The following is a 27,568-nucleotide window of genomic DNA, read 5'->3' as shown; positions in this document are numbered from 1 at the left end:
TCAATTGCCACTGCTGATACAAAAGCTATTTTTAATGTTACTAAAATCTGTGTCTTCTATAAACATCTAAAATCCCCAGAGCTCCTGTTATAAAGATTTGTGCCACAAGCACACTCACGGCAGGGTGCAGCCAGAGCTAGGAGATGCCTGGCACTCCTCTTTGGGATCCGGGGAAGCACAAGGCAGCTCAGAGAGCAGTGGCACCAGGGGGCTGCCCCCAAAAAGGGAAATGTGTGGAGCACCGTGACTGGGGGGGGCTTGTGGCCGGAGCAGCAGCTGGTGCAAGGTCTCGCCCACCTGCACCAGGCTGTGTGAGAGGAGGTGGAGGTGGGAGACCGTGTCGCTGGCGAGGCTCTCCAGCAGTGCCTGCTGCTGTCGCGACGTCTGCAGAATCTGCACCAGCAGCTGCTGCACACTCTGCAGCAGGCCAGCCACACCACAGCCTGCAGTGAGAAAGGAGGTCAGAGGCAGCCCAGCCTCACTGTGCATCCACAGGGATCTGCGGGCATGACCTACCTTGCAGGCTGGCGTCCGGCACATCCTCACTGGCTGCTGTCTGCTCATAGGGTCTGGGAGAGCTGGGGGCTGCAGTGGGCACTGGCAGCACAATGTTTCCTCCTCCCGTCCCCAGGGATGTTTCAATGGGGAAACCTGCACCAGAGATTGGCATGGAGATTGCAGTGGGATTGTGGGGCCACTGAATCCCCTGCTCAGCCCCAGCTGCCAGGGCTCAGATCCCTGTTCCAGCTTAGCATAGAGCAGAAGGCACAGGTTCTCACCTGCCTTCTGCTCAGCACTTTCCTGTTTCAGGACAGTCTGCCTGCCTGCAGAGAGCAGATGCAAAGTGTCACCAAGGGCTGTTTCTCTCTCCAGGATGCCTGAGCTCGGTGGCCAGGGCACAGTACTCACCCAGGATGGGAAGAAGAGGGATGCAGTGAGAGGTGTCTGCAACAAGAACTGCATTAGAGCCTGCTGGCAGGGATGAGAGGGGGAATCAGGGCAGGGGAAGCCTTACTTGGGACAGATGTGGGGTCAGGCACTGCTCCAGCGATATGCTCCCCGCAGGCTGCAGAGAGAGAGCAGAGAGGAGACGCAGGGTCTGTTGGGACCTGCTGGAAACAGCACCAGCCTGGGATCTGCCCTGCTGCACGGCCAGCCCGGCGTGCCCTAGCCACAGCTCCCCAGCACCCTGTGGGGCCTCAAAGTGTCTCATGAGCTAGAAACAAAAGCAGGAGTCACTCACCCACCACTGCAATGCAGCCACCTCTGGGCTAGAAGGCAGCAACCGCGCAGCGGTGCACAGCCATGCTACGCAACAGATTAGGACTGGAAGTGAAGGAGAATCCCACATCCACTTGAAACTGCAGGGGGAATTTAGGGAAACAACGTAATTACCCAGTGCGGATGCTGGCTGGGGTGCAGGGGTTCACTCCCCCTGTTACTGGGAGCCTGGGGACAAAGCAGCTGGGGCTTCTGTTTGGAGGAAGTTGTTTTACCCTGATGGCTGCTGGCTCAGGGAGCAGCAGTTGCTGCCTCCAGCTGCCCACACAAATCAGGGATGCAGCCTGCATCACCTTAGTGCCGATCCCTGTGAACACCCTTCAGGCTGCATGCAGGTGGAGATGCTCCTAGCTCTGCCCTCACCCTCAGTTCTATCTCTTCTGAAGTTTTGAGTTGTTCCTGCAGCTAAAGGCAGGGGGCTGCACACTCTGCAGTGCTGCACAGCTGCAAGAGCCCCCTGGGCTGCAGCAGGACCACATCCCTGCCAGCTGCATGAACAGCCAGCAGTCCCAAGGCTGGATCAGAGCTGGGGAACTCCTTGTGCCCCACATCCTCATGCTCTGGGGCTGTTCCCAACACCTCCATCCATGCACATCCCTACCGACAAGTCCATTCTGGTAGCACCCCTAAGACCCCTCTTCCCATCATGCTGGCGTGGGCATGGGCTAGAGCCGTGCAGCCCGGTGTGATGGGGCAGAGTGGTACTTACAGCTCTCTGGCTCATCCTTCACATGCCACAGCAGCGGAGACAGCAGCGTGCCCTGGGAATCTGTGGAGAGGAGCTTCAGCAAACAGGAATTGAGGGTTCCCACAGCCCCACAGCCCCATTCTAGGTACCTGGTGGTACTGGTGAGGATGGAGAGCAGGTGGCAGGGACCGATCTGCGCCTCCTGGGAGGCAGCTTCCCCAGGTCTGGAAGAAGAGAAAAAGCTCCAGCTCTACCCTGGCTGTGCACCCATCCTCCCCACAGCCCTGGCACCCACCCAGGAGCCGCCGCTCGCGGAAGACCGGTCGCCCGGCAGCCTTCCAGATGCTCTTCATGGCTCGGTAGTGCGGAGGCAGACGGGGAGAGTGGAGTCCGGCTCTGCGTCGCGTCTCCCGCTCCGAGTGGAAAGCTTGCTTAAGTGCCTTCCACTTGGAGCGGCACTGGGCCACGCTACGGCTGTAGCCGGCCGCCGCCAGCCCGCGGGAGATCTGCTGCCACAGAGCCTCGTTGGGCCGAGAGGTGGAGGCCATCAGTAGGGCGGCCTCCCCCGAGCCCCCCACCAGCGCCAGCAGGCTGCCGACCTCCGCCTGCGTCCAAGCTCGCCCCCGGGGCATGGCGCGGGGGGAGGCCCCGGTCAGCGGGGGGCTGCACCGGGAGCCACGCTAAGAATGGGACCCAGTGGGGACCACGCACCGGGGATGGCGGCGGGAGCCGCACCGGGAGCCGCACCTGAGTCCACCGGGAGCCACACTGGGAATTGCACCGGGAGCTGCCGGGAGACGCCGGGAGCAGCAAGGAGCATGTGCAGCCCCGGGAGGAGCCGCTGGGAAACGTAGTCCTGGCGCGGCGGGGCGTGCGCATCCCTCGAGCATTCCTCCCCCGCTGATCTCCGCGCCGGCAGGGATCGGGGCCCCGGGAAGGAACTGGCAAAACCCTAATTCTAACCCTCATCCTAACCGTCAAACAGTAGCCCCAGCAGCTTCATCCAGCCCCGACCGTGCTGGGGAGCTCAGCCCCAGGGCACCGCGGGGATGCCCGTCGGGGCAGCCCTCAAGATGTGGGGGAGGGGAAGGAGCACCCCATCCCCCGGCTTTCCAGGGCTGAGATGCAGCTGCAGCCCCATGCAAAAGAGGTGGCAGAAAACACCTCTGCACCCGCCCCCTCCACCCTGCTGCTCGGGGAAGAGCCTCGTGTCCTGCTCCCAGAGTTTCCCATCACTTTCCAGAGCAGACAGAGCAGCCTTGAGAATATTTCACATCCCCAGCCCTCTCAGTCGGTGCTGTGGGCGCGGGGTTCCTTTGTCCCACGGTGCCAGCCTGCACCCCCTGGGGCTGTCACCCAGCTGGTGTCTCCGGGGACTTCACCAGGAAGTGACACTTTCCATTTCGTGTCACACTCGGCTGCCACAGAGGGAGGCTGGGGAAGGGGGTTGCTGCTCCCCCCCATAGCTGTGGGGTGCACAGCGAGAGAAAGAGGGAAGGATGGAAGAGGATGTCATGTATGCTGAGCTGCGCCTGCCCCCTGCACCAGGTAAGGGCACACTGCTCTCCATCCTTCTTGCCAGAAGCACCCCCACCCTTACCTTTCCCTGCTGCTCCTCTCTGCTGCAGACCCTCTTGTCCCATTCCCACACTGCAGATTGCCTGCCAGTGGAGTTGGGGGGCTGCACACTACTGCAACCTGCTGCATGGCACAGTGCACATAGGCGCCTGCTCTGCTGCCTTCCTTGTGCAATGTCTTCATTTCATGTCAACACTCTCTCATCCTTTGGGGACAGAGCATGAAGGAGGCCCCTGCCTGCAGTGCACAGATATTAGGGTGTGATGGGGGGGGTTCTGCTTTGTTGCCACTCAGCCCTAAGTGGCATTCCCTCTTTCAGCCCCTGTGCAGACAGCACGGATGTCCTGGCACTGGGCAGCCCTCAGCCTTGGAGCCCTGTCCCTGCTGCTCCTCCTGGCACAGATCATCCTCGTTGGATTGAGCTTCCACTGTGAGTGCCCCTTTGTCCCCATCCCTGCCCAGGAGCTTGGAGTCGTGGTTGGCACTATGGTTCTGTGTGTACCTCCGACTTACTCTGTGTGTCTTCCTGCATGGGGCAGAGGGAGCTGCAGGTTTGTGGGCTTTGGGGCAAAAATAAAAGATGAAGGTAAGCCACCTTCATTTGCTGGAGAGAAAAGCAGGAGGCTTCACACCACTGGTGGTGGTGTGAAGATGGGATGTGATGCTGAAACCAAAAGGCAGAAACACTTTCTCCAAAAGCCAGCTGTGTGACCTGTTTCCAGCTGCAGCAGTGTTGACCAGCTTGGAAGGCATGTCAACAAAAATTGGAAATGCTACTGTGCTCTCTCCTCTTTTGCAGATTTAGCCCGACAGGCGAGCTGCTGTCGTGGTCCTCAGTGCATGGAGAACCTCAACTCTGGGCTACAGGCTTTGCAAGGTAGGAGAAAGGCGAGTGTGGGGTCCTCTCTGTCTTCTGACACTTCAGTGCCACCCACCACAGTCTGTGTTTGTATACAGGGAGCTGCCAGTTCTGCCCAGCTGGCTGGCTGTGGCATGCAGGGCGCTGCTATTACTTCTCCTCAGCCAAAAGGAGCTGGGAGCAGAGCAAGGAGGATTGCTGCTCCAGGGGAGCACAGCTGGCCATCATCCAAGCCAACAGCACACTGGTGAGTACCCAGGCCCTGGCTGCTCCAACTTCACCATGGTCATTGGATGACATCAGTGTCCCCCTAATGGTTCTCCAGCGCTGTCTCTGTCCATGTGCCTAAAATCCAGCTGGGATCTGGATGCTGTGCCAGAGCCAAGTGGCTGCAGCCGGGTGTCCCTGAGGAACTCATGCCTATCTCCTCCTGTGCAGGCTTTCCTGACACGTGTGTCCCATATGGACGTCTTCCATGTGGGCCTGAAGCGGAGCCTGTCTGGGCTTGAATGGAAGTGGCTGGATGGCACCGTGCTGCAGAGGTGATTGCTGCAAAGGGTTGGAGAAGTAATGGGGGGGGACAGCCAGCCTGCAGGCAGGGATGTGCTCCCTGGCTCAGCACCCTGCCTCCCATTCTTCCTATCTCATTCCACTCCCTCCACACAGGCTCTTCCGAATCCAACGTTCCACCAGCTCCTTCCTGGCCTGTGGCAGAGTGTCAGGATCAGGGCTGTCTGGTGGTGACTGTAGGGAAGCCCACGGCTGGGTATGCGAGAAAAGTGCCGTCAACCTGCAGTGGCTGCGGTCCTCACCACCTGCTTTCCTCTGGGGAAACACCACCTATATCTGTGCAAGGCCGTGATGACCATGGGGATAGACAGTGCCCAGCACCCACACCTGCCTGCCAGGCACCCAGGGCACTGACTCTGTACTCACAGCTCTTCATCCCTCCCCTTTGTTTATTGTACGTTGCTAATAAACTTTGACGCTCACACTGTGGGTGGTGTTGGGGTTTAGGGTTGGGATTCAGAGCTAGCATGGGTCCAAGTGTCCCCATGGCCTGGTGAGAGATGGAACAGCTCTTGTGTGAGCTGGGGCAGATGCTTTTGCATCCATCCTCCCATTGGGAGCAGACCAGCAGCTCAGCAAAGGCATTCCTGGGTGCTCCCCATGCTGGCTGTTACCTGAATATAGAATTGGTGACGGAATGGGGAAGAGAACATGGGGGAAAGCAGGGTCCTTCTGTGGTCAAGGCTGTGGGGCTCCTGGTGCTGCACAGTGGTGGTGTGGTTTAACTCCACAGGCAACTCAGCACCTCACAATGCTTTGCTCACCCCCACTCTCCAGAGGGAAAAGAGTCTGACCTCTCTTCCAGTCTGAGCCATTCTCCATTCTATGATTCTATGATGTGATGCTGAACAAGGCAGAGAGTGTTGTGCAGGACAGAGCAGTACTTTTGCCCTCTGCACAAGATCAGCATTGGAAAGGAAACCACATTTTGCAAATCAGACAATTACTTCTGCTTTCCTGTAAATCAAGAACTTTCCCCACATATGATCATAAGTTACCATCTAACTGAAGTGAGTAGAAGTCAGAGTTGCTGGCCTGTTCCTATCTGGGGCAGAGCCACCAGCAGCCCCATGGCCCAGAGCGTGCTCTACGCCGACCTGAGATTCACCAAGGGGCCGGGAGGCCACGGCACAACCAGCCAGGCGCTGAAGGCAGGTGAGAGCCATGGGGACCTCACACCTCCCCACATGGCCAACAGCACCACCCCATCGCTGCCCGACCTTCCTCCCACAGCCAGCATGGACGACACAGACAGCCCCTATGAGAATGTTGTACCGGGATCAGCACCTGTGGGCACAGCAGGGGAAGGGACCCAGCAGAGCCCAGGTAAATGCCCGGAGGGGGACAGGGATGGGGACAGGGATGGGGACAGGGGGCCCCACTGCCCCCAGCAGCATGGGTGACTCGTGGCCGCTGGTGTGTCTTGCAGGGCACTGGTCCCGGCGGCGCTGTGTCCCTGCGGGGCTGCTGGCAGTCAGCCTGCTGCTGTTGGTGGCCCTGGTGACCCTGGGGACCTGCTGTGAGTGGGGACAGTATGGCTGGGGAGGGAGTGGTGAGGCAGATGGGGGCCAGAAGGAGCTCAGGGCTGGGATGGTGCAGCTTCTCACTTGGCTGCCCCATGCTGCCTGCACTGCGTGTGCTGCCTGTGTCTTCCAGTACTGCCTGCATTGTGTGTGCTGCCTGCATCTTCCAGTACTGCCTGCACTGCGTGTGCTGCCTGTGTTAGCCTCCCATGAATTACTTCCTATTGCTTCCTATTGCTTCCCAGTACTTCCCATTGTCTCCCATCACTTTCTGTTGCATTCCATTCTTTCCCATTGCCTATTACTTCTTACTTCTACCTCCCTTTTCCTCCCTCTTACCTCCTATTAATTTCTGTTACCTTCCATTGGTTGCCATAACTTTTCAGTTGCCTCCTATTTCTTTCCACTCCCACTGACTTTGCTTTCCCATAGACTTCTCATTGTTTCCCATTGCATACCGTTACCTTCCCATTATGTTCCACTGGTTTCCATTGCTTCCCTTGCTTGCCAGTTGCTAAGTCAGTACCCTTTACCTCCCAGTTCTCTTCTGTGTCCTTCCTACTGCCTCTTACTGGCTCCCACTATTTCCTATTGCCTCCCATTGCCTTCCCATTAACTTCTCATTTCTTTCCATTTAAGTCCTTTGTTTTCTATTGCTTGCCATTCCCTTCCACTTCACTTCCCATTGCCTACCCATTGCCTCCTATCGATTTCCACCGTCTTTTATTATTTCCTATCATCTCCCATTGCCTTCTAGTTTTCTTCCTAGTATATCCCAATGCCTTATGTTAACCTCTGTTGGCTTCTCTCTCCCTTCCATTGTTTCATGTAGATTCCCACCACATTCTTATTGACTTTCTCCCACGTCCTCCCACTGCCTTCCACCACCTCCCATTTATTCTCATTGAATCCTAGCACATTCCCATTGACATCCTACTCTTTCCTACTGCCTTATTTTTGTCAATGATAGATTTTTACTGCCACTCATTGCTTTCTAGTTGACTTCCCATTGCTTCCCACTGCTTTCCCATTACATCCCATCAATTCTCATGACTGTCCAACTGAATTCCCATTGCCTTCCCCCACCTTGACTCCCTTGGGTTTGCCCTGCCTGCCCCACACCCGGCCATGACCCACGCCCTCTACTCAGGCTGCCCCATCCCCATGCCCCAGCTCACCTTGTCCCATCCACAGACTGGCAGGTGAACCACCAGCTGCAGAACGTATCCATGGAGCAGGCCACTGAGCGCAGCCACTTCTCACAGGAGGCACAGGTGTGGAAGCAGAGCCTGAGGCAGACACAGCAGGAGCTGGCATGGGTGCAAGAGGAGCTGCAGCAAGCATGGCAGGAGGCCCACCGCAGTCAGCAGGAGCTGGCCAGGCAGGATGTCGAGCTGGTGCGTGTCTCAGGGGCCCTGAATGCAACCCAGAAGGAGCTACAGGATGTGCAGGGGAAGCTCAATGCCATCCAGCAAGCAGCGAGCAGCCTGCGTGTCTGCCTGAATGCAGGTACGGGGAGTATGCACTCCCCACAGTGCAGTGGGGAGGGGGCAGTGCCTGAAGCATGTGGGGTGCACGTCTGCAGGTGGCCAGCAGCTGAGCTGTGCTGCTGTCTCCAGACTGCTGCCCCTCGGGCTGGCTGCTCTACCGTGGCAAGTGTCTCTTCATCTCGATGATGAAGAAGAGCTGGTGGGAGAGCTATAGGGATTGCATGGGGAAGTCTTCCCATCTGCTGATCCAAGATGAATGGGAGATGTGGATGCTGCCGGTAAGTATGGGGGCTGCAGCTCCCCAGCAGGATGCCCCCTATTGCCTGCTGCCACCGCCCTGGTGTATGGCCTGCTGGGAGCACAGCTGGTCCCAGCACTCCTGGCCACCGGGCATGGGGCAGACACTTCACAGCTTCTTTTCCCACAGCAGTTTTTGCAAACAGATGGTGCCAAGTACTGGATTAGAGGAAGATACTGGCCGTTAGGTATTTAGAATCTGAATAAGAAGCCGTATTACACGTAAGTCAGTAATCTCCCTCTTGGTCAGCCAGGATTGGATGTACCGCACTCTGCCTGGCTGTCTGTCCCTGACCAAGGAAGGATGTTCTGATGGGAACAAGTCTGGCTCTTCTGCTTTGCTGAAAGGGCCCAGTGGCAGGCAGCAGGCTGGGGACATCATCAAATATATCACCCTGTCACCTCTCACCTGCTTCTTCAATTCTAGGGGAGAGCCTCTGGGAAGATGGACCAGAAAAACTGCAGAGATGATTATGCATGGATCTGTGAGCAAGCCCCAAATATGAAAGGCGTATCAGAGAGCATCTTTCCTCTGCTGGCCAAAGGGTGACTCTGGCACTCCCTCTCGATTACAGGACTTGGAGACAGAAGCTGTGGATATAAAAGAAAGACAGCCTTCCTGTTGTGCATGGCACCATGCTCGTGCCCTGTCATGGTCTGGGGAGGTAGATGGGGAAAGAAAGTGTTAGTGTTTTAAAGCTTGCCTGTCTGTTTCTCACACTCATGCCCATCCTTGATACTTGACAATAAATTCAAGGCCTTCAGCAGTTAATTCAAACTCTTCACAACCTGACATTCTGTCTAGATAAGCATCTGGAGCCTCAAAGCAGAGTCTCAACATCACACAAGCCTTGAGGAGATACACTATACCCTGCGAGAGTTGATAGGTGCCCTAACAAGGTAGAAGTGCTGATTAGAAACTCAGTCAACAGCCACGTTCTTCGTAAATAAGTTCCTGGCCATATATGGACCTGGCTTATGTAACACATGACTTTCTGGGTAACACCTTCCTGTGGTACCTCAATACCACCAAAGAAATCCTTTCAAGAACCCCGTATTAACACAGAACACGTGTATTGGCTTTTCAACCTGTCTCTTGGGTTGGCGAGTTTCATTCCTGGATCTTGATGACATGCCCACAGTGCCCTGCCTTCTGGTCATGGCTCTCAACCATGCCAAACTGAGCTCTGCTCACATCCTCTGCATGGCCGTCGCCTCTTACATATTTTGAAGATGGCTATTATGGCCCCACTGCTGTTCCTAACCTGTCTGCCTTGGGAAGTGCTTTGGCTTTACAGATGCCCCATCACTGACTGTTGACGTTGTCAGAATTTTTTCTCCCTGGAGTCAGGTCTCTCCCCTGTGTTCCCAAGACTTCCCCACCTACCCCATGGTTTTCAAGTTTCTCACTACACCACCATTTCCTCCCACAGTCTCAGGGCTCCTTCTTTTCTCCCCAGAGTCTCAAGACTCCCCGCTGTACCCTCATTTCCTCTCAGGACTTCCAGCCTATTTCTCATACTGATAGTACTGCTGCCCACAACTTCCCCAGGCAGAATCACAGAATCACAGAATCATTAAGGTTGGAAAAGACAAGTGATATAATTCACTTCACCCCAAACAAACTCCACTGACCAAGTTCCTCATTGACACATCTCCACAGTTCTTGGATGCCCGCAGAGTCCATGAATCCACCAGCTCCCTGGGCAGCCTTTGCTGGTGCATCACAATTCTTTTGGAGAAGAAATTTTTTCTTATATCCAACCTGAACACTCCTACGAATCCAACATGATATCACCATGAAAAACTGGCCATGGTACATGGGGACATGTGTGTGAATCTAGGAAGCAGGAAAATGTAGGTACAAGTGTCTGCATGCATGGGAGAGAGGGGAATGAGGTCTATTTTACATAAGCCTTGCTTTAAAATACAGGCAGTTCTCCAGGCCATTTTCTCAGTGCTTTGCCACATGTTGGAAAGAATGTGTACACAGCACTGGGATATTTCTATGAGCATCCCAGCTGCTGTCCCCCAGCTCTGTGACATGGAGGGGCTGGCAGCAGGGTCAGTCCTTGGTCAGGAGAGGAGTGAGGCTCTCGGTCACGCTGCTTAGCACTGGGGACTGCTCACAAATCCATGGGTAAAACTTCTTGCATGGTATGTTCTGCATTTTCCCGGCTATTAACAGTGCACAGTCTCCACTGTACTCATACCTAGGAGATAGGACACATGTCAGAGAAGCAGGGACAGCATACACTGCCTGTGCACACAGTCAAGTTCCTGCACTGAGGACACAATGAAAGAAGAATCTCCTTCCTGACAGTGGTTTTCTCTGACCAAGTGGATGAGCTTATGGACGGCACTGAACTGTGCGCTAGGATATGATGCTGAGTCTGAGCATCGCTACCTGGGGAGTGTAGTGCTGTGCCCCACACGTAGGCTCTGATTATGGCTGTTTGGAGCACTACTCTAAGGAGGATCTCATGAGTTGAAAAGACTCTCAGAGGTATAGGAAATAGGGTAACCTGCAGTTCCAATGATTGGACCAGGGACTGCTAGGTATACATGCAAAACAGCTTGCAGTCTCATACACAACTAACCTCTTTACACTGTAATAGTCTTCTCTTGTGATCCAGTACATGGCACTGCTTCCTTGGAGAAAACTCTGTGGGGAAAGAACATGTTGAGTGCCTCCCCCATGCCTGGTGGCCAGGAGTGCTGGGACGGCCTGGGGGGCATCCTGCTGGGGAGCTGCAGCCCCCATACTTACCGGCAGCATCCACATCTCCCATTCATCTTGGATCAGCAGATGGGAAGACTTCCCCATACAATCCCTATAGCTCTCCCACCAGCTCTTCTTCATCGTCGAGATGAAGAGACACTTGCCACGGTAGAGCAGCCAGCCCGAGGGGCAGCAGTCTGGAGACAGCAGCACAGCTCAGCTGCTGGCCACCTGCAGACGTGCACCCCACATGCTTCAGGCACTGCCCCCTCCCCACTGCACTGTGGGGAGTGCATACTCCCCGTACCTGCATTCAGGCAAACACGCAGGCTGCTCGCTGCTTTCTGGATGGCATTGAGCTTCCCCTGCACATCCTGTAGCTCCTTCTGGGTTGCATTCAGGGCCCCTGAGACACGCACCAGCTCGACATCCTGCCTGGCCAGCTCCTGCTGACTGCGGTGGGCCTCCTGCCATGCTTGCTGCAGCTCCTCTTGCACCCATGCCAGCTCCTGCTGTGTCTGCCTCAGGCTCTGCTTCCACACCTGTGCCTCCTGTGAGAAGTGGCTGCGCTCAGTGGCCTGCTCCATGGATACGTTCTGCAGCTGGTGGTTCACCTGCCAGTCTGTGGATGGGACAAGGTGAGCTGGGGCATGGGGATGGGGCAGCCTGAGTAGAGGGCGTGGGTCATGGCGGGGTGTGGGGCAGGCAGGGCAAACCCAAGGGAGTCAAGGTGGGGGAAGGCAATGGGAATTCAGTTGGACAGTACTGGGATTCAATGGGAATTGATGGGATATAATGAAAATGTAGTAGGATGCAGTGGAAGTTAATGGGAAAGCACTGGAATTCAGTGGGAATTAATAGGGGGAATGGAAGGTAGTGGAAGTCAATGGAAATGCAATGGGAAACCATGAGAACAAATAAAAGGCAAGGAGTAGCCAACGGATGTAATGTAAGGGACTGGGAAGACAACTAGAAGGCAATGGCAGGAGATGGAAATTAGTGGAGGACAATGGGAAGGTAATGGGAGGCAAGTGGAAGGTAATGCCAATCAATGAAAGGCAATAAAAATTAACAAGAAGTGAGTGGAAGGAAAAGGGAAGCAAAATGAGGCAGTGGAAGGCTATGCAAGTGAACAGAATGTAACAGAAAGTAATGGGAGACAATGGGAAGGTGATCAGAGATATTGGGAAACAATGGGAAACAATGTTAATCCATGGGAAGCTGCGCAGGCAGCACATACAGTGCAGGCAATGAAGAAAGTGCAGGTGGCACAGGCAGTGAAAGGAATACACAGCGCAGGCAGTACTGGAAGATGCAGGCAGCACACGCAGTGCAGGCAGTACTGGAAGATGCAGGCAGCACACGCAGTGCAGGCAGTACTGGAAGACACAGGCAGCACACGCAGTGCAGGCAGTACTGGAAGATGCAGGCAGCACACACAATGCAGGCAGTACTGGAAGACGCAGGCAGCACACACAATGCAGGCAGTACTGAAAGATGCAGGCAGCACACACAATGCAGGCAGTACTGGAAGACGCAGGCAGCACACACAATGCAGGCAGTACTGGAAGATGCAGGCAGCACACACAATGCAGGCAGTACTGAAAGATGCAGGCAGCACACACAATGCAGGGAGTACTGGAAGACACAGGCAGCACACGCAGTGCAGGCAGCATGGGGCAGCCAAGTGAGAAGCTGCACCATCCCAGCCCTGAGCTCCTTCTGGCCCCCATCTGCCTCACCACTCCCTCCCCAGCCATACTGTCCCCACTCACAGCAGGTCCCCAGGGTCACCAGGGCCACCAACAGCAGCAGGCTGACTGCCAGCAGCCCCGCAGGGACACAGCGCCGCCGGGACCAGTGCCCTGCAAGACACACCAGCGGCCACGAGTCACCCATGCTGCTGGGGGCAGCGGGGCCCCCTGTCCCCATCCCTGTCCCCATCCCTGTCCCCCTCCGGGCACTTACCTGAGCTCTGCTGGGTCCCTTCCCCTGCTGTGCCCACAGGTGCTGATCCCGGTACAACATTCTCATAGGGGCTGTCTGTGTCGTCCATGCTGGCTGTGGGAGGAAGGTCGGGCAGCGATGGGGTGGTGCTGTTGGCCATGTGGGGAGGTGTGAGGTCCCCATGGCTCTCACCTGCCTTCAGCGCCTGGCTGGTTGTGCCGTGGCCCCCCGGCCCCTTGGCGAATCTCAGGTCGGCGTAGAGCACGCTCTGGGCCATGGGGCTGCTGCGGCTCTGTCCTGTGCTGTCCCTGCTGCAGCCACCTGTTGCGGGGTGCAAAGGAGAAGTGAGGTGGTGTTTGCAGAAAGTTGACACTGAGTGGTTGTGGAGGCAACGAGTCGCAGGGACCTGTACCCTGTTATTGGCTCTGCAATGCCAGAACTTCCCCTCCCACACCCGAGAACCGTCACGGTCCCCTAGATTTACTGTCATTTGGAGCCAAGCCATGAAGTACAGCAGGGTGAGGGCAGAGACTCATTTCTTGCATTGGAGTGAGTGGGTGAGAACTCCAACGGCACAGGGCTGATCCTGTCCCATGTGGACATGGCCCCTTGCTGGGCTCTGTGTAGGATCTGAATACTGTAATGAGTGGAAGCATTTTTCTTTCTATCCTTAAAGGGGATTTCCACACTGCATGCAGAACTTGTGCACCTCATGACACCCAGGGACTCCCCAGGAAGAGCAGTGCTGGTGGCTCTCATTGTCCTGTTCCCACCAGCATATCTCTCTATCTACCCCTGGACACCACTTCCCACTCTTCCAACAAGGTGAGCAGGACACGTGTCCCAGGTCCTGAAGGTTCATAATAAGTGGTCCCATTGCTGTCCCTTTAGAATCGTAGGAATCAACTAGTCCAAATGCCAATCCATCCCCACCGTGCTCACTAACCACGTCCTTCAGTGCAACATCTCCACATTTTTTGGACACTTAGAGAGATGGTGATTTCTTCACCCCTCTGGGCAGCCTCACCACCCTCCCTGTGAATACATTTTTCCTGATATCGGACCCTCCTCCTTGCCCCCCATCCCACCACTCCCATGGTGGCAGGCAGGAGAGTGGGACAGATGGCCCTCGTCCTTGGAAAATGTCACGCAGGTCACCCAGACATCACCATGTCCTCCCTGGGCATGGGTCACCCGTGCTCCATCTTCATGGAGATTGGGTGGGAGCTAATGAAGCTTTGTCTTTGCGCATTGTGGTGGGAGGAGATCCATATTCCTTGATGCACAAAGGGAAAATGCTCACGATGAGCACTTTCAGTCCCCCGTGGAGCATTCTCGGCGCTCCTGTGCGCAGCTCTGCTTTGGTCCTTCCCAGCCTCTGGGTACAGCCCTGCTCTGTCTGTACTCACACACTGGGCTGCCCGATACCGTCATGTGCCCAGGGGACTGTGACAGCTCTCAGAGTGTGGGAGGGGATGTGCTTGTGGTGCTGGGCCAATGGCAGGGTGCTGGTCCCCACAGCTTTGCCTCGCTGGTCCCATCTGCTGTGGCTCAGAGCCAAGTTCTGCTTCTGTAAGAGGCGGCCTCACTTCTCTTTTGCACCCCAAGCCAGGGTGCAAAGACCACCCCAGAGAGTCGGGTGGAAGACAACAGGACTCAGGGCTTGTCTGCATGGCCCAGGGAGTGCTCTACACTGACCTGAGGTTTGCCAAAGGGCCAGGGGGCCGTGGCACAGCCAACCAGGCTCTGGAGGCAGGTGAGAGCCATGGGATCCTCACACCTCCCCATATGGCCCCATCATCACCTCATTGCTGCCTGACCTTCCTCCTACAGCCCTGGGGATGGATGAGGCTGAGAGTCCCCACGAGAACATAACACCAGAGCTGATGCCTGTGGGGACTGCAGGGGAAGGGGCCCAGCACAGTCCAGGTAAGTGCCTGGCTGGGATGGGGATGTGGGAGGTCATGGTATGGGCAGTGCATGTTGCTTCAGGGCACTCCCCATTCCCTCCTTGGAGAGAGGAAGCGCCCACGCTGTGCCACCACGTTGCCAACATGCTGCCTGGGGCTGGTGACGAGGGTGATGCATGGCCACTTGGTGTCTTGCAGGGTGCTGTTCCCGCAGGCGCTGTGTCCCTGCGGGGCTACTGGCTGTCAATCTACTGCTGCTGGTGGCCGCCATGGTGCTAGGAGCCTGCTGTGAGTGGGGACAGGTGGCACTGGGACATGGGGACAAGAGGGGTGAGGTTGGGGTGGGTGCCACAGACTATGCGCATGAGCATGGAAGTAGGTCTGTCTGTCCCAGTTGCCCCAAGTTGCAACTTGTCCCTCGCACATCATGGGTATTTCCATTGGCTGCCATCACCCATACTCCTTACTAGGCTCTTCATTCCTGCTCTCCTGCCCTGATTCTGCCCCAGCCTGCTCTGCTCCTACTCCAGCCCACCCTGCCAGGTCCTGCCCAACTCAGTCCGCACACTTCCCATTCCTCCCCATCCATTCCCACTCAGTGGGGTTGCCCACTGCTCTGCCTACCCCATGCCCAGCCCTTTTCCTTCTGCCCAGGCTGCCCCATTCCCATGTCCCAGCTCACCCTGCCCTGTCCCCAGACTGGAAGGTGACTCGCCAACTACAGGACACATCCCTGGAGCAGGTGGCCGAGCGCGGCCGCTTCTCACAGGAGGTGCGGATGCGGGACCAGAGCCTGGAGCAGATGCGGCAGGAGCTGGCACAAGTGCAAGAGGAGCTGCAGCAAGCATGGAAACTGGGCAACAACAGCCAGCTGGAGCTGGGCAGGTGGGAGGCCGAGCTGGCGCATGTCTCAGGGGCCCTGGCTGCAACCCAGAAGGAGCTGAACAGCGTGCAGGGAAGGCTGAACGCTAGTGAGAGCACCGTGACCCTGCTGCGCTCCTGCACGGCTATAGGTACGGTGATAGGGCAGCCCCAGCGTGCCTGCAGTATTGAAGTGTGGATGGTGGCTTTTTGGCCATGGGGTAGAGATGAGATGGTAGAAAGGCTGAAGCTCTGCAGGACATGGGGTTCTGCAGATGCAGAGTGTGAGTGCCTGAGCTGAGCTGTGCCCCTGTTTCTAGACTGCTGCCCCTCAGGCTGGCTGCTGTACCGGGGAAAGTGCCTCTTCATCTCAACAGATAAGAAGACATGGGATGACAGCAGAGCAGAGTGTGAGGAGAAGTACTCTCAGCTCCTGATCACCAAATCCTGGAGTCGCTGGACTGTGCCGGTAGGGAGTGAGAGCTGAGTGCCAGGGCATTGCAAAGCTGAGGGCATCCAACAACAAGGGGACAGCACAAGATGTGGAACTCTTGGATTGGGTCCAGAGGACGGGCACTAAGATGATCAGAGGGCTTGAGCACCTCTTGTATGAAGAAAGGCTAAGGGAACTGGGATTGTTTAGCTTGGAGAAGAGAAGGCTCCAGGGAGATCTCATTGCGGTCTTACAATATTTGAAGGGAGCGTATAAGCAGGAGGAGGAACAGCTGTTTACAAAGGTGGATAGTGATAGGACAAGGGAGAATGGTTTTAAACTAAGACAGAAGGTTTCGGTTGGATATTTGGAGGAAGTTTTTCACACAGAGGGTGGTGACACACTGGAACAGGTTGCTCAAGGAGGTTGTGGATGCTCCATCCCTGGCGGCATTCAAGGCCAGGCTGGATGTGGCTCTGGGCAGCCTGGTATGGTGGTTGGTGACCCTGCACATAGCAGGGGGTTGAAATTGGATGATCTTTGTGGTCCTTTTCAACCCAGGCCATTCTATGAGTCTGTGAGTCTATGGTTCTATGATTCTATGATCCCTGGAGCTCGGTGTGGGGCTGGGATTGCTCAGGTTCTGAGGGAGGATAAAGGCTCTGCAGCCTTTAAACCCCATGGAAGTGTCAAAAGGCCCTTTTGCCCCTTCTCCAGAGCTTCCTGAAGAATGCGGACGTCGCGTACTGGATTGGGCTGCAGAAGAGCAGGTACCCTTGGTACGAATATGACTGGCTGGAGGAAGGAGAACCAGATGGTGAAGGGCTGACGGACGCCTGGTTCTGGGTGGACGGCTCGCTTTATGAGAGGTACTTCATGCCCACATTCCCCCTCCTCTGGTGAGGCTTGATGAAACACTTTACGTCCCTCCAGTAGCCAGTGTGTGAGCACTGGGCTGAGATGCTCAGAGCCCATGCAATGGGAAAGCTGAGCCTTGTGCCTACGGGATGTGGAGAGAAAGGACAAATGGTGCCATCCTAAAGGTTTAAGCATTTTACTGGGGTCTAAGCAAAGTGGTTGAGCCTCGTTCCTATCTCCCACACACCACCCTCATCCTCCTGGAGGGGAAATCATCGCTCCCTGCCCGCGGGTCCCGGGCTCCTCCCCGTCACGTGTGCCACCAGCCCGGCTCGCCTCTCCTTCCTCTTGTGGTGTCTGAAACCAGTGAGGGGGAACTGCCCCGTCTGCTCAGCCCCTGCTTGCCCCTGCACCCCAAGCACACTGGGAGCACCTCTGGGGCGAGATGCTGCTGGCGTGGGGGGCAGCCCCGATGCGTTGTGTCCCCATGCAGACCCTGGCAGCCGAAGTCCAACGGGTCATGTGCCGTCATCAGTCGTGGGAACATCAAACCGGCGCCGTGTGAGGGGCCAGACGACCTGCACCTCTGGATCTGTGAGAAGGCAGCAGGGCCCAGCTCCCCGTTCATAGGATGAGAGCAGTGACACTGCCAGCTCACCCCATGGTGCGCAAGGAAGGCAGCAAAGGGGAAAGATGGGGAAAACCCCGTCCCAGCCCCACTCAGCACACCCTTCCCTTTCAGCGCCCGCACCCTCTCTGCTTCAGCTTTCATGCAGCACAGGAGCCCAAGAATGGAGCTACTGCTGGCGTTGGCATTTGGGTGTTATTGCTTATTAGAGAGTAGAGCAGTGACCTTTAGGATGGCATAATTTGGCTATGCACTTCCAAAGCAGCATCCTGCGCCAGACACTTTGCAAGACAAGTCATTGGGAATTTAAATAGCTGCCATGCACGTGCAGAATAGCCCCGATTTATGTTCAGCCTGGCGAGAGCAGAGGAAGTTGTGTTCTATTACGGGGTTGCGCGTGCCATATTTAGTTGATTAATTGGTATGTAAATCTCTTTGCTTGAAGAGCACAAGCTGTTAAAGGCATTTTAGAGGTGCACGTGTCGCTCCACATTGTCCGCTGGTTGACCTCATACTGTAACAAATAAAGAGACAAAGCTTGTCTGCTGCTTGCTTTCTTCTTTACTGCTAAGACAGATTCCACAGTGCAAATCCAATTATCATAGAATCATAGAATCATTAAGGATGGAAAAAACCACTAAGGTCATCTCACACAAATGTCAGCCCATCTTCACCTGCCTACTGAATATGTCAAAAAACTACCATACCATAAATTGGAATTGCCCAAACCACAAACTGGAATTTCTCCAAAGCTGAGTCAACTGAGTTGGCCACTTCAGTGACACTGAACCAAACTTGCCCCAGTGGCACACAGTCAGACCAAGTCCCCGTCATCCCCACACCAGGGCTCCCCATCCCACTCAATGTGTATCCCAGGAGACACAAACATCAGCCCAACTTGCTGGGACATTCAGTTTTTATTGAACACTTTAAATAAGCTGGGTATATATTACTAGCCATTATTATTAATAATTAAAAAAAACACAACAGTTCTGCATTCACCAGTGCGTTGTGCAGGAGGGAGGAAAGCCGGATCCCACTCCTGTCCCTCCCTTATCCCCTGGCCACTCAAGAGATGCTGGGGGCTACAGGGTGCCCTCAGCTTGCGGTGAGCAATGTGGATGAGTCCCTGGTGCTGGGCAGGACAGCACACGTGCTGGGGGCTCAGTGCCCAGAAACCCCCAGTGCTGGTCCCGTCCCCGGGCCCCTGTATACCACGGTGTTTCGTTATGTCAGGGACCAGGTGTGTCTACACTTGCAGGGAGGCAGCTGGGACCCCCACTGCTCACATACAGACACGACTGCTTTACACCCCCTGCTCAGCCCTGCTTGCCCTCGGTCCAAGAGGCTATGAGAGCCCACTGAGGCTAGCCCATGGGGACAGGGGAGTCCCACAGGCTTCAGACTGCGGGGACCTGACCCTGCCACCTGGAGCAGCAGTGTTATTGCACTTCAACCCCCCAGGCAGTAAGTACTTCCATGTGCTGAGCGAGTTGTGATGGAGCAGGGGGGCACCCCAGGCTCCCAGTGGAGTCCCCAGCACTAGGACTGTGCCTCAGGCAGCTTCAGGCTGGGCTCCGCTGACTCCTGGGCTTTCTGGAGGCAGTCATGGCAGAGGAGGCTCTTGGCCTCACAGTTGAGGTTCTGGTAGCGGGGCGGGCTGGGTGCTGGCCGGTGACAAAAAGAGGTGAAGCTGAAGGGCCCCAAGCAGCAGCTAGGGCAGGGCAGCACCTCATCCTGCTCTAGCGCTATGCTGGAGCTGTGCCCGGGCAGCATGGCCGCATGCTCCGTCCGCTCCAGCACTGCTGCCGCGCAGGAGATGCTGAGCTCGGAGAAGCCATCCTCCAGCCTACTGCCCCAGGACAGCGGCTTGCTGACTGCTGCAGGATGGTGATTGTTGAGGAGCTGCCCACTGAGCGGCTCCGGCTGCCACGGATTGCTTCCCGAGGCCGATGTGTGGATGAAGGTGCCACTAGTAGATGCCGGAGAACGGAGCTGGGATGGTGGCTCAGGGTGGGGTGGAGTGCAGTCTCTCCGCTCCTCCACCCCGGGGCTGGATGGGATTCTTGGCTCTCTGCTGTCCCAGCAGCACTGCTTCAGGGCAGGGGGCCGGAAGGGGGACCTCACGCCCAGCGCCAGGCCACCCCGGTGGGGCAGCTCGGGGGAGGCAGGCAATGAGTGGCACTTGCGGGGTGGGGTGGTGGGTGCTGAGAAGTCACACTGCACCTCCACGGCTGGCTCAGGAGTGATGGGGCTGGCAAGCTGCAGTGGGTTTGGAGGGGGCAGGTCAAACGTGAGCGAGATGACCGACTTGCTGGGGGTGTCGAAGAGCTTGATCTTGCCCCCCTTCAGGTCCTCGCGCTGGGAGAAGGGGTTGACACGCTGTGGCGTCTCCTTGGTCCTGGCCTCAGTGCAGGGCTCCGAGATGGGTGATTTGGGAGGGAAGACGTCAGAGTGGCTGTGGGACAGGTGCTGGTCTGGCTGCAGGTGCTGTGTCCCCAGCTCACGCAGTGGGGACTGCTCAGCGCAGCCAGCCACCCTCATGGCCACTCCTGGGTTGGGACACAGGAGGGAGTCACCAGTGGAATGTGGGGACAATACGGGCAGAGGGCTATGGGGCTCTGTCTCACAGATCCTCTCTCCCACAATGATGGGCAACCCACACTGCTGGGACACCCACATACCACTGAATGTGGACACTGTGCTGGGTGCAGGCACGCTGTCCCCAGCGCAGAAGAGGGTGGTCCCGGCACCCTCAGTGCCCAGCTGGTGCTGCAGGACACCCTCCAGGCACTGCGTGATTTCCAGGAAGGAGGGGCGAGAAGTGGGCTCCATCTGTAGGAGGGAGGAGACCCTGGTGAAGTTGGTGCCCCTCCAGCCCTCTAGGGCAGCTCCCATCCCAGGCAGGGAATGGGAAGCAGGGATGAGGGCATCACGACGCAAGGGCTCACGTTGCAGCAATGGAACGCCAGCTGGAGAAAGGCTGTCGGGCAGTCGTTTCCCACCATGGTGCAGAAAGTGGTGATGTCCAGGCCAAAATCCTGCTCCGAGGAGACAAGGAAGAGTGAGGCTGGGTGCCAGCACTGGGCTGGGTGCAGCAAGAGAGGACACTGGAGCAACTCTCAGTAGGGACAAGGTCCCATTTCACACTTTTGGTGACACATTACCAGCCCTGGTCCTGCCATGCCCTGCCCTTGCTTCCCATCCCATTGAGTTACCTCGGTGCGGGGCAGGTAGTCAGGGTCAGCGGGGACACGAGCAATGGTCTCACACAGGATGATGCCATAGGCGAACACATCAGCCTGCAGAAAGCAGGGAGTTGCAGGGGGCTGCAGTCTGAGACCATGTAGTCCCCTGCTGCAAGCCCTCCCCTCAGGTCCCCCCAGGGAGGGGGGGTCCCGTGCAGCGTCACCTTCTCATTGTAGATCTCCCCTCGCAGAACCTCGGGTGCCATCCAGTAGGGAGAGCCCACCACGGCCAGTGGCTCCTTCTCACTGCCCTCACTGGGGACACAGTGGCATGTCAGGGTTCCACTTCCCCAGATCCCATTCTCCCTGTGCCAACCATCCTCCATGCATCCCATGTCTCATCTCGTCCACCACTAGATCACCAACACCATTCCCTTCTCCACCTCCTCCTGGACATCCCTGAACACATCTGTCTCCCATCAGTCCCCCCACCAGGGATCACTCCACCACCCTCATTCCCACAAAAACATCCATCACTCCCCCACTCCCACCCCAAGTGAGCTGGAAGCTCTTGCTTGGAGGATGGGGATGGACAGACAGACCTGTAGGTGGGGATCTTCTCTGCCAAGCCGAAGTCGCCCACCACAGCCGTGTAGCCATTGGCCTCACAGCGCACCAGGCAGTTCTGGGGACACAGCAGGACCCCCTGTCAGCCCCCACCGTAACATCCCCACTTCTGGGATGCGTGTAAGGGAAACTCATGGCATCAGGATGCCCCATACCTTGGAGGTGAGGTCGCGGTGGAAGATGCCCTTGGAGTGCAGGTAGCGCAGGCCACGGGCAATGTCGAGTGCCAGCTTGACACGTGTGGACCAGGAGAGGGGCACGGGGCTGTCCAGCAGCTGCTCCAGGTTCCCACCATTGATGTACTGGTGGGAAGAGCCATTGCCTTGCTGCACCCTGCTCGATCCCACCAAGCTGCTGGGTCCCCAAATCTTTTCCCCAACCACACACCAATTGCCCTCATGGTCACCAACACCCTCTCCCTGGCCCCATGACCACCATCCCACTCTCACCTCTGTCAGCGCGTGCAGCTGCCCCTCGTGCACACACACCCCCATGAACCTGCGAGAAGAGAGAAGCTGAGTGTGACCTGGGAGGATCCAGACCCAGGAGGTCACCCAGCCCCACAGCAGCCCCAAGTCCCAGGGACTGGGACAAACCTGAGGATGTTAGGGTGTGAGAGGCGGTTCATTAGCTGCACCTCCCGCAGCATGTTGCCCCGGTTGCTGGTCAGCTTGTTCATCTTCAGCACCATGATCTGCCCAGATTGGCGATGCCGCACCTGCAGTGGGTACAGGAGGAGCTCAGCTCTGGGGGTCCCCACACACCCCAGGTATGGGGCATCCCAGTGTTAGTGGGGGGCTCTCCGAGCACAGCAGCGCCCCAGGAACCCCCATGCCCATGACACACAACCCACAATCCCTGGAGCACCCCACATGCTGTTCTCCCCCTCCACACGACCAGACCCCAGAGTCACAGTGGCAGCCCAGTCCCAAGAGTGCAGGAATGGATTGCAGCATGGACTATGCGGCCAGACCCCATAGCAAGGGGTTGAGGAGAGAGGGAACGCACGCTTCCCCAAGCAGCCCTGGGGCACGGTACTTGGATGATGCTGTATATTTAGCCAGCCCAAGGCTGTCACATGAGCTGTGGCCTGGCGCCCTGCCAGGAACAGCAACCAGGAAAGTGGCCAAACATGGACACCCCTGGCCCACCATGGTTCCCAGCATGTGTGGGGTGAAGGCACAAGCATAGGGTCCCCTGTCCCAGTGTCAAGGAGATGGCACAAGGGGTCCCCTAAGCTGGCACAGGAGGAAGGACAGGATCCACAGCAGCTGCCTGGGGGGAGCACTCGCTCAGCTCCAGCTGCACCCCAGCACACATGGAGGCACAGGCATTCCTCAGCGCTTCCGTCAGCTTGCTGCTCTTCTCCTTTTTAGTCGATGCTGCTTGAAGCTGCTGTGCTGGGCCCTCCTCACATGCCCCCACCCCCAAACCAGGGCAAACCACATGTAGCCCTCGCACGTCAGCTGAGGCTCCCTGCATGCAAGCAGCACCTCCCACTGAAGGACCTGGAGGGAATTAGGAATTAATAAAGACCCCTTTCTATTAATCCCTGCCCGGGTGCACTGAGGCCAAACCAGCCTTGGGCAGGGTTGGAGCAAGTAGCAGCACAGCCTGAATCATGGAGGGGCTCTGAATAATTCAGCAGCAGCTGCCACCCCACTCTGGTTACATTGCATCACCTCCTTGCCAGCCTGCGGATACCTCTATCCTTTGGCACAAGGGAGGACAGTGTGCCCCAAAACCCTTAGTGAGCACCTGATCTGGTGCCTGTGCCCAGAGGGAGCCTGTTCCCATGCCACCTGCAGCCCCACAAATGTTGAGCGCCAAGCTGAGCCGGCAGCGCTGCCCTCCCACACATCACATCACAGGGCTGGTGGGACTGGATGGGTCGGTCCTGGTGTGGCACCGGCTGCTCTCAGGCGCCAGCAGCTGGCTCAGCCCCATGGGTGCTATGCAAATACCTGATAGCAGTAGCATGTGCCATGGCATGGCTGCCCACCATGGGAATGATCAGATCCAAGCCAGCATCACTAAGCAATCCTCTGGTGGATGCTGGATGGGATCATGTAACCAGGACGTGCCCATGGCCCAGTTCTTCGTTCATTAACCTCCTGCCATGGTGATAGGCTGAGTGAGGTCTGAGTGCATAGTATGGCGTTAATGCCATAATCCTGGAAGATCCTGGGGGAGGGGGAAGAGAGGAAGAACCTGCTGTGAAATTTCCTGCTAGGACTACAGTTGGTCTCCAAGCAGCACAGTCTTCTCCCAGCGCCCCATCCCCAGCCTAGCCAGGCTCTGGCACCATCCCAGCAGGCTGGATGTCCTCAGGAAGCAGTGATGGCCTTCAAGCATAGCAAGCCACAACCCCATGTGACTTGCATGTTTGTTCTGAGGGGGTTTCCACCCTCCCCCTGACATCGGCAGGGGAAGGCAGCGGGCAGCAGAGCGTCCCCAGGCAGCACGGGTCCCCCCTCGCCTCTCCACGTGCTGGCCCTGTGCCCAGGAATCCCAGCACATTCCCTAGAGTTGAGCTCAGTCGAGTGCTGGGGGAGGCAGCAGCCTGTTGGCCCCCAAGCGGCAGCCAGCTCTCACCCCCTGCCTAAGCCCCCCAGCACCTCCCAGAACCCCCCATGCCCCAGCCCACCTGCAGCACTGCATCCCCATGGCCCCATCCCATCTGTTGTCATGAGGGCAGGGGGAAGGGACAGGGCTGGCTGCAGCCCCAGCCTGGGCACAAGGGATCTGGGCTCTTTTAACAGCGGAAATTAGAGTCTTATTTAAAGAGCATGCTAATCAGCGTGAGCAGACAGCCCTGCAGCCTGTGCTCCTGGCGTGATGCAGGGCAGCACCAGCACCTGGGGGTCTCACACCTTGAGCAAAGGCTGGGTGCCTTTTTCATCCCCTTGTCCCAGTGAGGATGGGCAGAGGGGTGCAGGTCAAGGAACAAATGCCACAGGCAATTCTGACAGTTGCACCTGAGCTCACAGGGATCCTAGCAGTGCAACAGGTCTCACACTGGGCAGGACTGGAAAAGCTGCTCCCCGTGCAGAAAAGGCAGATCCTACAAGAAAGGTTTCCTCTGGGGAGCACAGGAGCAGGAAGCTCAGTCAGGCCGCTCACAATGAGAACCTGAGCATCAGCAGCGCTCACCAGTCTGGGTTTGTTTCCCCATTGGTGCCACCTGTGTCACTGCTCCACCTGGCTTTGTGGAATGAGATGAGGTCTGCCAATGAAGGGCATCAGATAAGAGTTGTGTCATTCATGAGCTGCATTGGTCATTTGCGAATAAAGGTCAGTAGGGAAACCAGCTTAGATGGACAGGGGGCATCTGAGCAAGGGCTGCCCCCCATGGCTATGGGGCTGTGCACAGTGGGGAGCTGCATCCTGGAGACAGCAACTCTGGAGAATGGGCATGTTTGGGTACAGCCCCAGGGGAAGGGGAAGGGAAAGGTGCTGCAGGGAGGGATGTGGGAAGAGATGCAACAGTGGGTTAAGGGCTGGAGAAAATGTCTGGCACGAACACAGCCAGCTCAATCTGCTCTGTCTATCAGTGAGATGGAGAGGCGGCTCGCTGCAATGCCTGCGCGCCCAAGGAAGCAGGTGGGCCTCTGGAATCACACCGAGAACCAGCTGCTGCCGGGAGCAGCAAGGGCCAGCTCTGTGGGGGCACTGCTGGGAACACCCTGGGAACAGCTGCTATGGCTCGCCGGGGTGGGCAGGGGAACGCTGTCAGATGGCTGTGCTGCGCCAGCACCCCGGGGCCAAGCCACCTGGGTAAGGACACAGAGGTGTGGGCCCCTCCTCATTCCCCACCCCCACCAGGGATGGAATGAAGCAGGACCAAGCAGACGGCTGCGAATGCCCACAGCTGTGAAAAGCACTGTGGGGTGGAGGGAGGTGGGTGGAACATGACCCTGTGCTGCATCCTCCTAGCAAGATCAGGGTACCGTCACCCTGTCAAACCCCACTGTGCTCAATGCCTGGCCTCAACCCTCTGTACCTGCACAAAGCCCAACCAGACGCTTCCTGTTCTGGCTGCTGTGGTTCCATCCAGCTCCCACTCCTGCATCCTCTACTCCCCCAAATTCTTTGCGGACACTGTGAGTATAGTGTGGGAGCAGAAACAGTGAGCATGGAGAAACCATAGCCTGGCAGAGATCTGGGATCATCCATTATTAAAGATCCTGGCTTTATTAAATGCCTCCTTCTGCTCCCAGGTGCTGCTGTGTGCTCACAGCCAAGGATCAATAGGAGGAACCTGGCCAGCAGCAAGGCCACGGCCCCGCAGGAGCGGGAGGGATGGCCTTGGAAGGGTCCTTCCTGCATGGCCACCACGGCCACATTGCAGGGCAGTGCTCGGGGGGGCTGCAGAAGAGCTGGGAGGATCCTGATCTAGCAAAGCTGTTATCAGAAAGGGCTGAAGCCACAAGAAGCGTAAGGCGATACAGAGCGCGCTGAGTACAAAAATATGTGCACACACCTCTCCCTGGAGTTAACACAGCACGCAGCCCTTCGACGGGCTGGGAGTGCCATCAGCACTGCCAGGACCTCAACACCCGCGCACCCACACCTGGGCGCGGCCACGCGTGACCGTCCCCACTCCAGCAACCTGCGCCCATCCCAAGCCTCGGGGACCTGTGGCACAAAGGCAGCCCCGCGACACCGTCCCCTTCAGACGGACCCCGCACACCCACCCGCCCCGCTCAGGGTGCACGAGAAGGCGGCAGCACCTCCCGCCTCCGAACCGGCTCCGGGATCCCCCACCGTGGCTTTCCGACCCAACCCCCCCTCGGCCACCCCTCCGCCCGCCGGTGGCAGCGCTCCGGAGCTCCTCGCCCGGCCTGGCTGTAAACACTGCTCCCCTCCCCCGGGAAACAACAGCACCCGGCCGCGGGGCTCTCCCGCAGCCGCCGCCGGGCACCTCCTCGCCCTCGGGAGTCCCAGGCTTCCCACCACCCAGCCCCGGCGGTACCCCGACACCCAGTACCACCCTCCCCCCCCGCCGAAGGGATGCTCGGGGGCCGCGCACACCTTGAACACCTCGGAGAAGAAGCCGGCACCGATCTTCTCGCAGTAGAAATCGTCGATGCGCGCCAGGGTGGAGACGGCGCTGCGCAGCGCACGGTACGAGGAGGGCCGCATCCTCCCGCAGCCCAGCCACGGCCCCGCCGCCTCTCCCGTCTCGCTCTCCTCGGGCCGCTCCCATCGCAGCGTCGAGCCGGGCCTCCGCGGCAGCTTCTCCCGCTCCATGTCGGCCCCGCCGAGCAACCCCCGCGCCATTCACATCCCCGCGGGGTCACGGCCGGGCCGCCCCGCCCCGCCCGGCCTGGCCCGGCTCGGTCCCGCGACCAGCAGCGGCGGTGCGGGGGGCAGCGCAGTGCTCATGGCCCCGCGGAGCCCGCAGCCCCGACCCCCGCCCGGCCCGGCGCTGCGCCTCCGCCGCCCCGAGCGCTGGCACCGACGGGGCGGAGCCGAGGCGGGGACAGCCCTTAAATCCTTGGCAGCCGCCGCCGCTGGGCGCAGACCCCTCCTGCGGTGCGGGATTTCGATGTGTGGGGTCCGACGTCGCCGCCTGTCCGGCCCCTCGCCACATGGGGTCACGGGTGCTGAGCCCTCTATGAACAGCGCGGTGTGGATGGGCCCCGCCGAGGCTCCGGGATCTGCTCACGGCTGTCCCAACCCAGATGTGTGCTGTCTATCTGCCGCTCCCTGCCCGGATGGTGTCTCTGGGACTGTGGGAAGTGTAGCCTCTTGGTGACAGCGTGCCCACTTTTCTTCTCTCCCTTTCTGCGTCCCCCCACTTTCCTCCTCCATCCTGCTCCTTGCTGGTCCATCCATCCTCATTCCCTGGGGCTCCCTGCAGTGAGGGCTCCCCATCTTGCATCCTCATGCACCACACTAACTGCTATCCCCACTGAGAAAAGTAGAAAAGTAGCAGCGCAGGTTGTCTCTAGGCACGGTGCTTTTGGCCACCGCCTGCCTCAGGGTTTCAGCCATCCCTTTCCATGGCAGCACCACTCCAGCCCCGGTGCCTTCACTTGATGGGGTGATGGGTGCTGTGCGCCTGGAGGCTGCCCAACCCCAGGAGCCACCACGCAGCAGGAC

At 57.8% G+C, this 27,568-nt stretch overlaps 6 protein-coding genes across 11 annotated transcripts; 3 read left to right on the top strand and 3 right to left on the bottom strand.

Annotated features, from left to right (window-relative positions):
- Positions 1-11: 11 nt before the first annotated feature.
- LOC116217505 (uncharacterized) lies at positions 12-2,804 on the bottom strand. The gene is made up of 8 exons (XM_085213701.1): positions 2,265-2,804; positions 2,119-2,193; positions 1,991-2,050; positions 1,016-1,066; positions 910-945; positions 780-824; positions 517-651; positions 12-443 (listed from the first exon to the last, which is right to left on the bottom strand). The coding sequence occupies exons 1-8, from the start codon at positions 2,599-2,601 to the stop codon at positions 115-117; spliced, it is 1,068 nt and encodes a 355-aa protein (XP_085069827.1). The 5' UTR covers positions 2,602-2,804; the 3' UTR covers positions 12-114.
- A 195-nt stretch (positions 2,805-2,999) lies between these two features.
- On the top strand, positions 3,000-5,398 carry LOC104914795 (killer cell lectin-like receptor subfamily G member 1). The gene is made up of 6 exons (XM_010725254.4): positions 3,000-3,517; positions 3,867-3,977; positions 4,347-4,424; positions 4,505-4,653; positions 4,845-4,948; positions 5,073-5,398. Exons 1-6 carry the CDS (start codon positions 3,469-3,471, stop codon positions 5,266-5,268), a joined length of 687 nt encoding a protein of 228 aa, XP_010723556.2. The 5' UTR covers positions 3,000-3,468; the 3' UTR covers positions 5,269-5,398.
- Positions 5,399-5,982: 584 nt separating this feature from the next.
- Positions 5,983-8,864, top strand: LOC104914797 (uncharacterized). Of its 2 annotated transcripts, none has more exons than XM_085213133.1 (5): positions 5,983-6,302; positions 6,406-6,495; positions 7,694-8,008; positions 8,119-8,267; positions 8,420-8,864. In XM_085213133.1, exons 1-5 carry the CDS (start codon positions 6,047-6,049, stop codon positions 8,480-8,482), a joined length of 873 nt encoding a protein of 290 aa, XP_085069259.1. In that variant the 5' UTR covers positions 5,983-6,046; the 3' UTR covers positions 8,483-8,864. The 2 variants fall into 2 exon arrangements, with proteins under 2 accessions (XP_085069259.1, XP_085069258.1); XM_085213132.1 differs by having other exon boundaries at positions 8,417-8,864.
- Positions 8,865-9,839: 975 nt separating this feature from the next.
- Positions 9,840-13,342, bottom strand: LOC104914799 (B-cell differentiation antigen CD72-like). 2 transcript variants are annotated; one of them, XM_010725262.4, is made up of 7 exons: positions 13,148-13,342; positions 12,977-13,069; positions 12,784-12,873; positions 11,316-11,630; positions 11,057-11,205; positions 10,887-10,951; positions 9,840-10,499 (listed from the first exon to the last, which is right to left on the bottom strand). In XM_010725262.4, the coding sequence occupies exons 1-7, from the start codon at positions 13,230-13,232 to the stop codon at positions 10,352-10,354; spliced, it is 945 nt and encodes a 314-aa protein (XP_010723564.3). In that variant the 5' UTR covers positions 13,233-13,342; the 3' UTR covers positions 9,840-10,351. The 2 variants fall into 2 exon arrangements, with proteins under 2 accessions (XP_010723564.3, XP_085069306.1); XM_085213180.1 differs by having other exon boundaries at positions 12,977-13,342.
- Positions 13,343-14,526: 1,184 nt separating this feature from the next.
- On the top strand, positions 14,527-18,180 carry LOC100551438 (C-type lectin domain family 12 member B). 2 transcript variants are annotated; one of them, XM_010725258.4, is made up of 8 exons: positions 14,527-14,711; positions 14,789-14,884; positions 15,064-15,153; positions 15,564-15,878; positions 16,047-16,195; positions 16,877-17,028; positions 17,511-17,681; positions 17,760-18,180. In XM_010725258.4, the coding sequence occupies exons 1-7, from the start codon at positions 14,627-14,629 to the stop codon at positions 17,650-17,652; spliced, it is 1,029 nt and encodes a 342-aa protein (XP_010723560.3). In that variant the 5' UTR covers positions 14,527-14,626; the 3' UTR covers positions 17,653-17,681; positions 17,760-18,180. The 2 variants fall into 2 exon arrangements, with proteins under 2 accessions (XP_010723560.3, XP_085069601.1); XM_085213475.1 differs by having other exon boundaries at positions 17,511-18,180.
- A 363-nt stretch (positions 18,181-18,543) lies between these two features.
- Positions 18,544-26,966, bottom strand: TESK1 (testis associated actin remodelling kinase 1). 3 transcript variants are annotated; one of them, XM_085213474.1, is made up of 10 exons: positions 26,495-26,966; positions 22,057-22,178; positions 21,910-21,958; positions 21,616-21,762; positions 21,436-21,518; positions 21,058-21,148; positions 20,864-20,947; positions 20,597-20,686; positions 20,330-20,480; positions 18,544-20,197 (listed from the first exon to the last, which is right to left on the bottom strand). In XM_085213474.1, exons 1-10 carry the CDS (start codon positions 26,741-26,743, stop codon positions 19,188-19,190), a joined length of 2,076 nt encoding a protein of 691 aa, XP_085069600.1. In that variant the 5' UTR covers positions 26,744-26,966; the 3' UTR covers positions 18,544-19,187. The 3 variants fall into 3 exon arrangements, with proteins under 3 accessions (XP_085069600.1, XP_085069598.1, XP_085069599.1); XM_085213472.1 differs by having other exon boundaries at positions 18,544-20,480; positions 21,436-21,539; XM_085213473.1 differs by having other exon boundaries at positions 18,544-20,480; positions 26,495-26,965.
- Positions 26,967-27,568: the final 602 nt, after the last annotated feature.

The sequence above is a fragment of the Meleagris gallopavo genome, chromosome Z (genome assembly GCF_905368555.1).
Source record: "Meleagris gallopavo chromosome Z, MGAL_WU_HG_1.1, whole genome shotgun sequence".
NCBI lineage: Eukaryota > Metazoa > Chordata > Aves > Galliformes > Phasianidae > Meleagris > Meleagris gallopavo.
The sequence above is the reverse complement of the archived record's forward strand: the minus strand, read 5'-3'. Positions and strand labels throughout refer to the sequence as shown.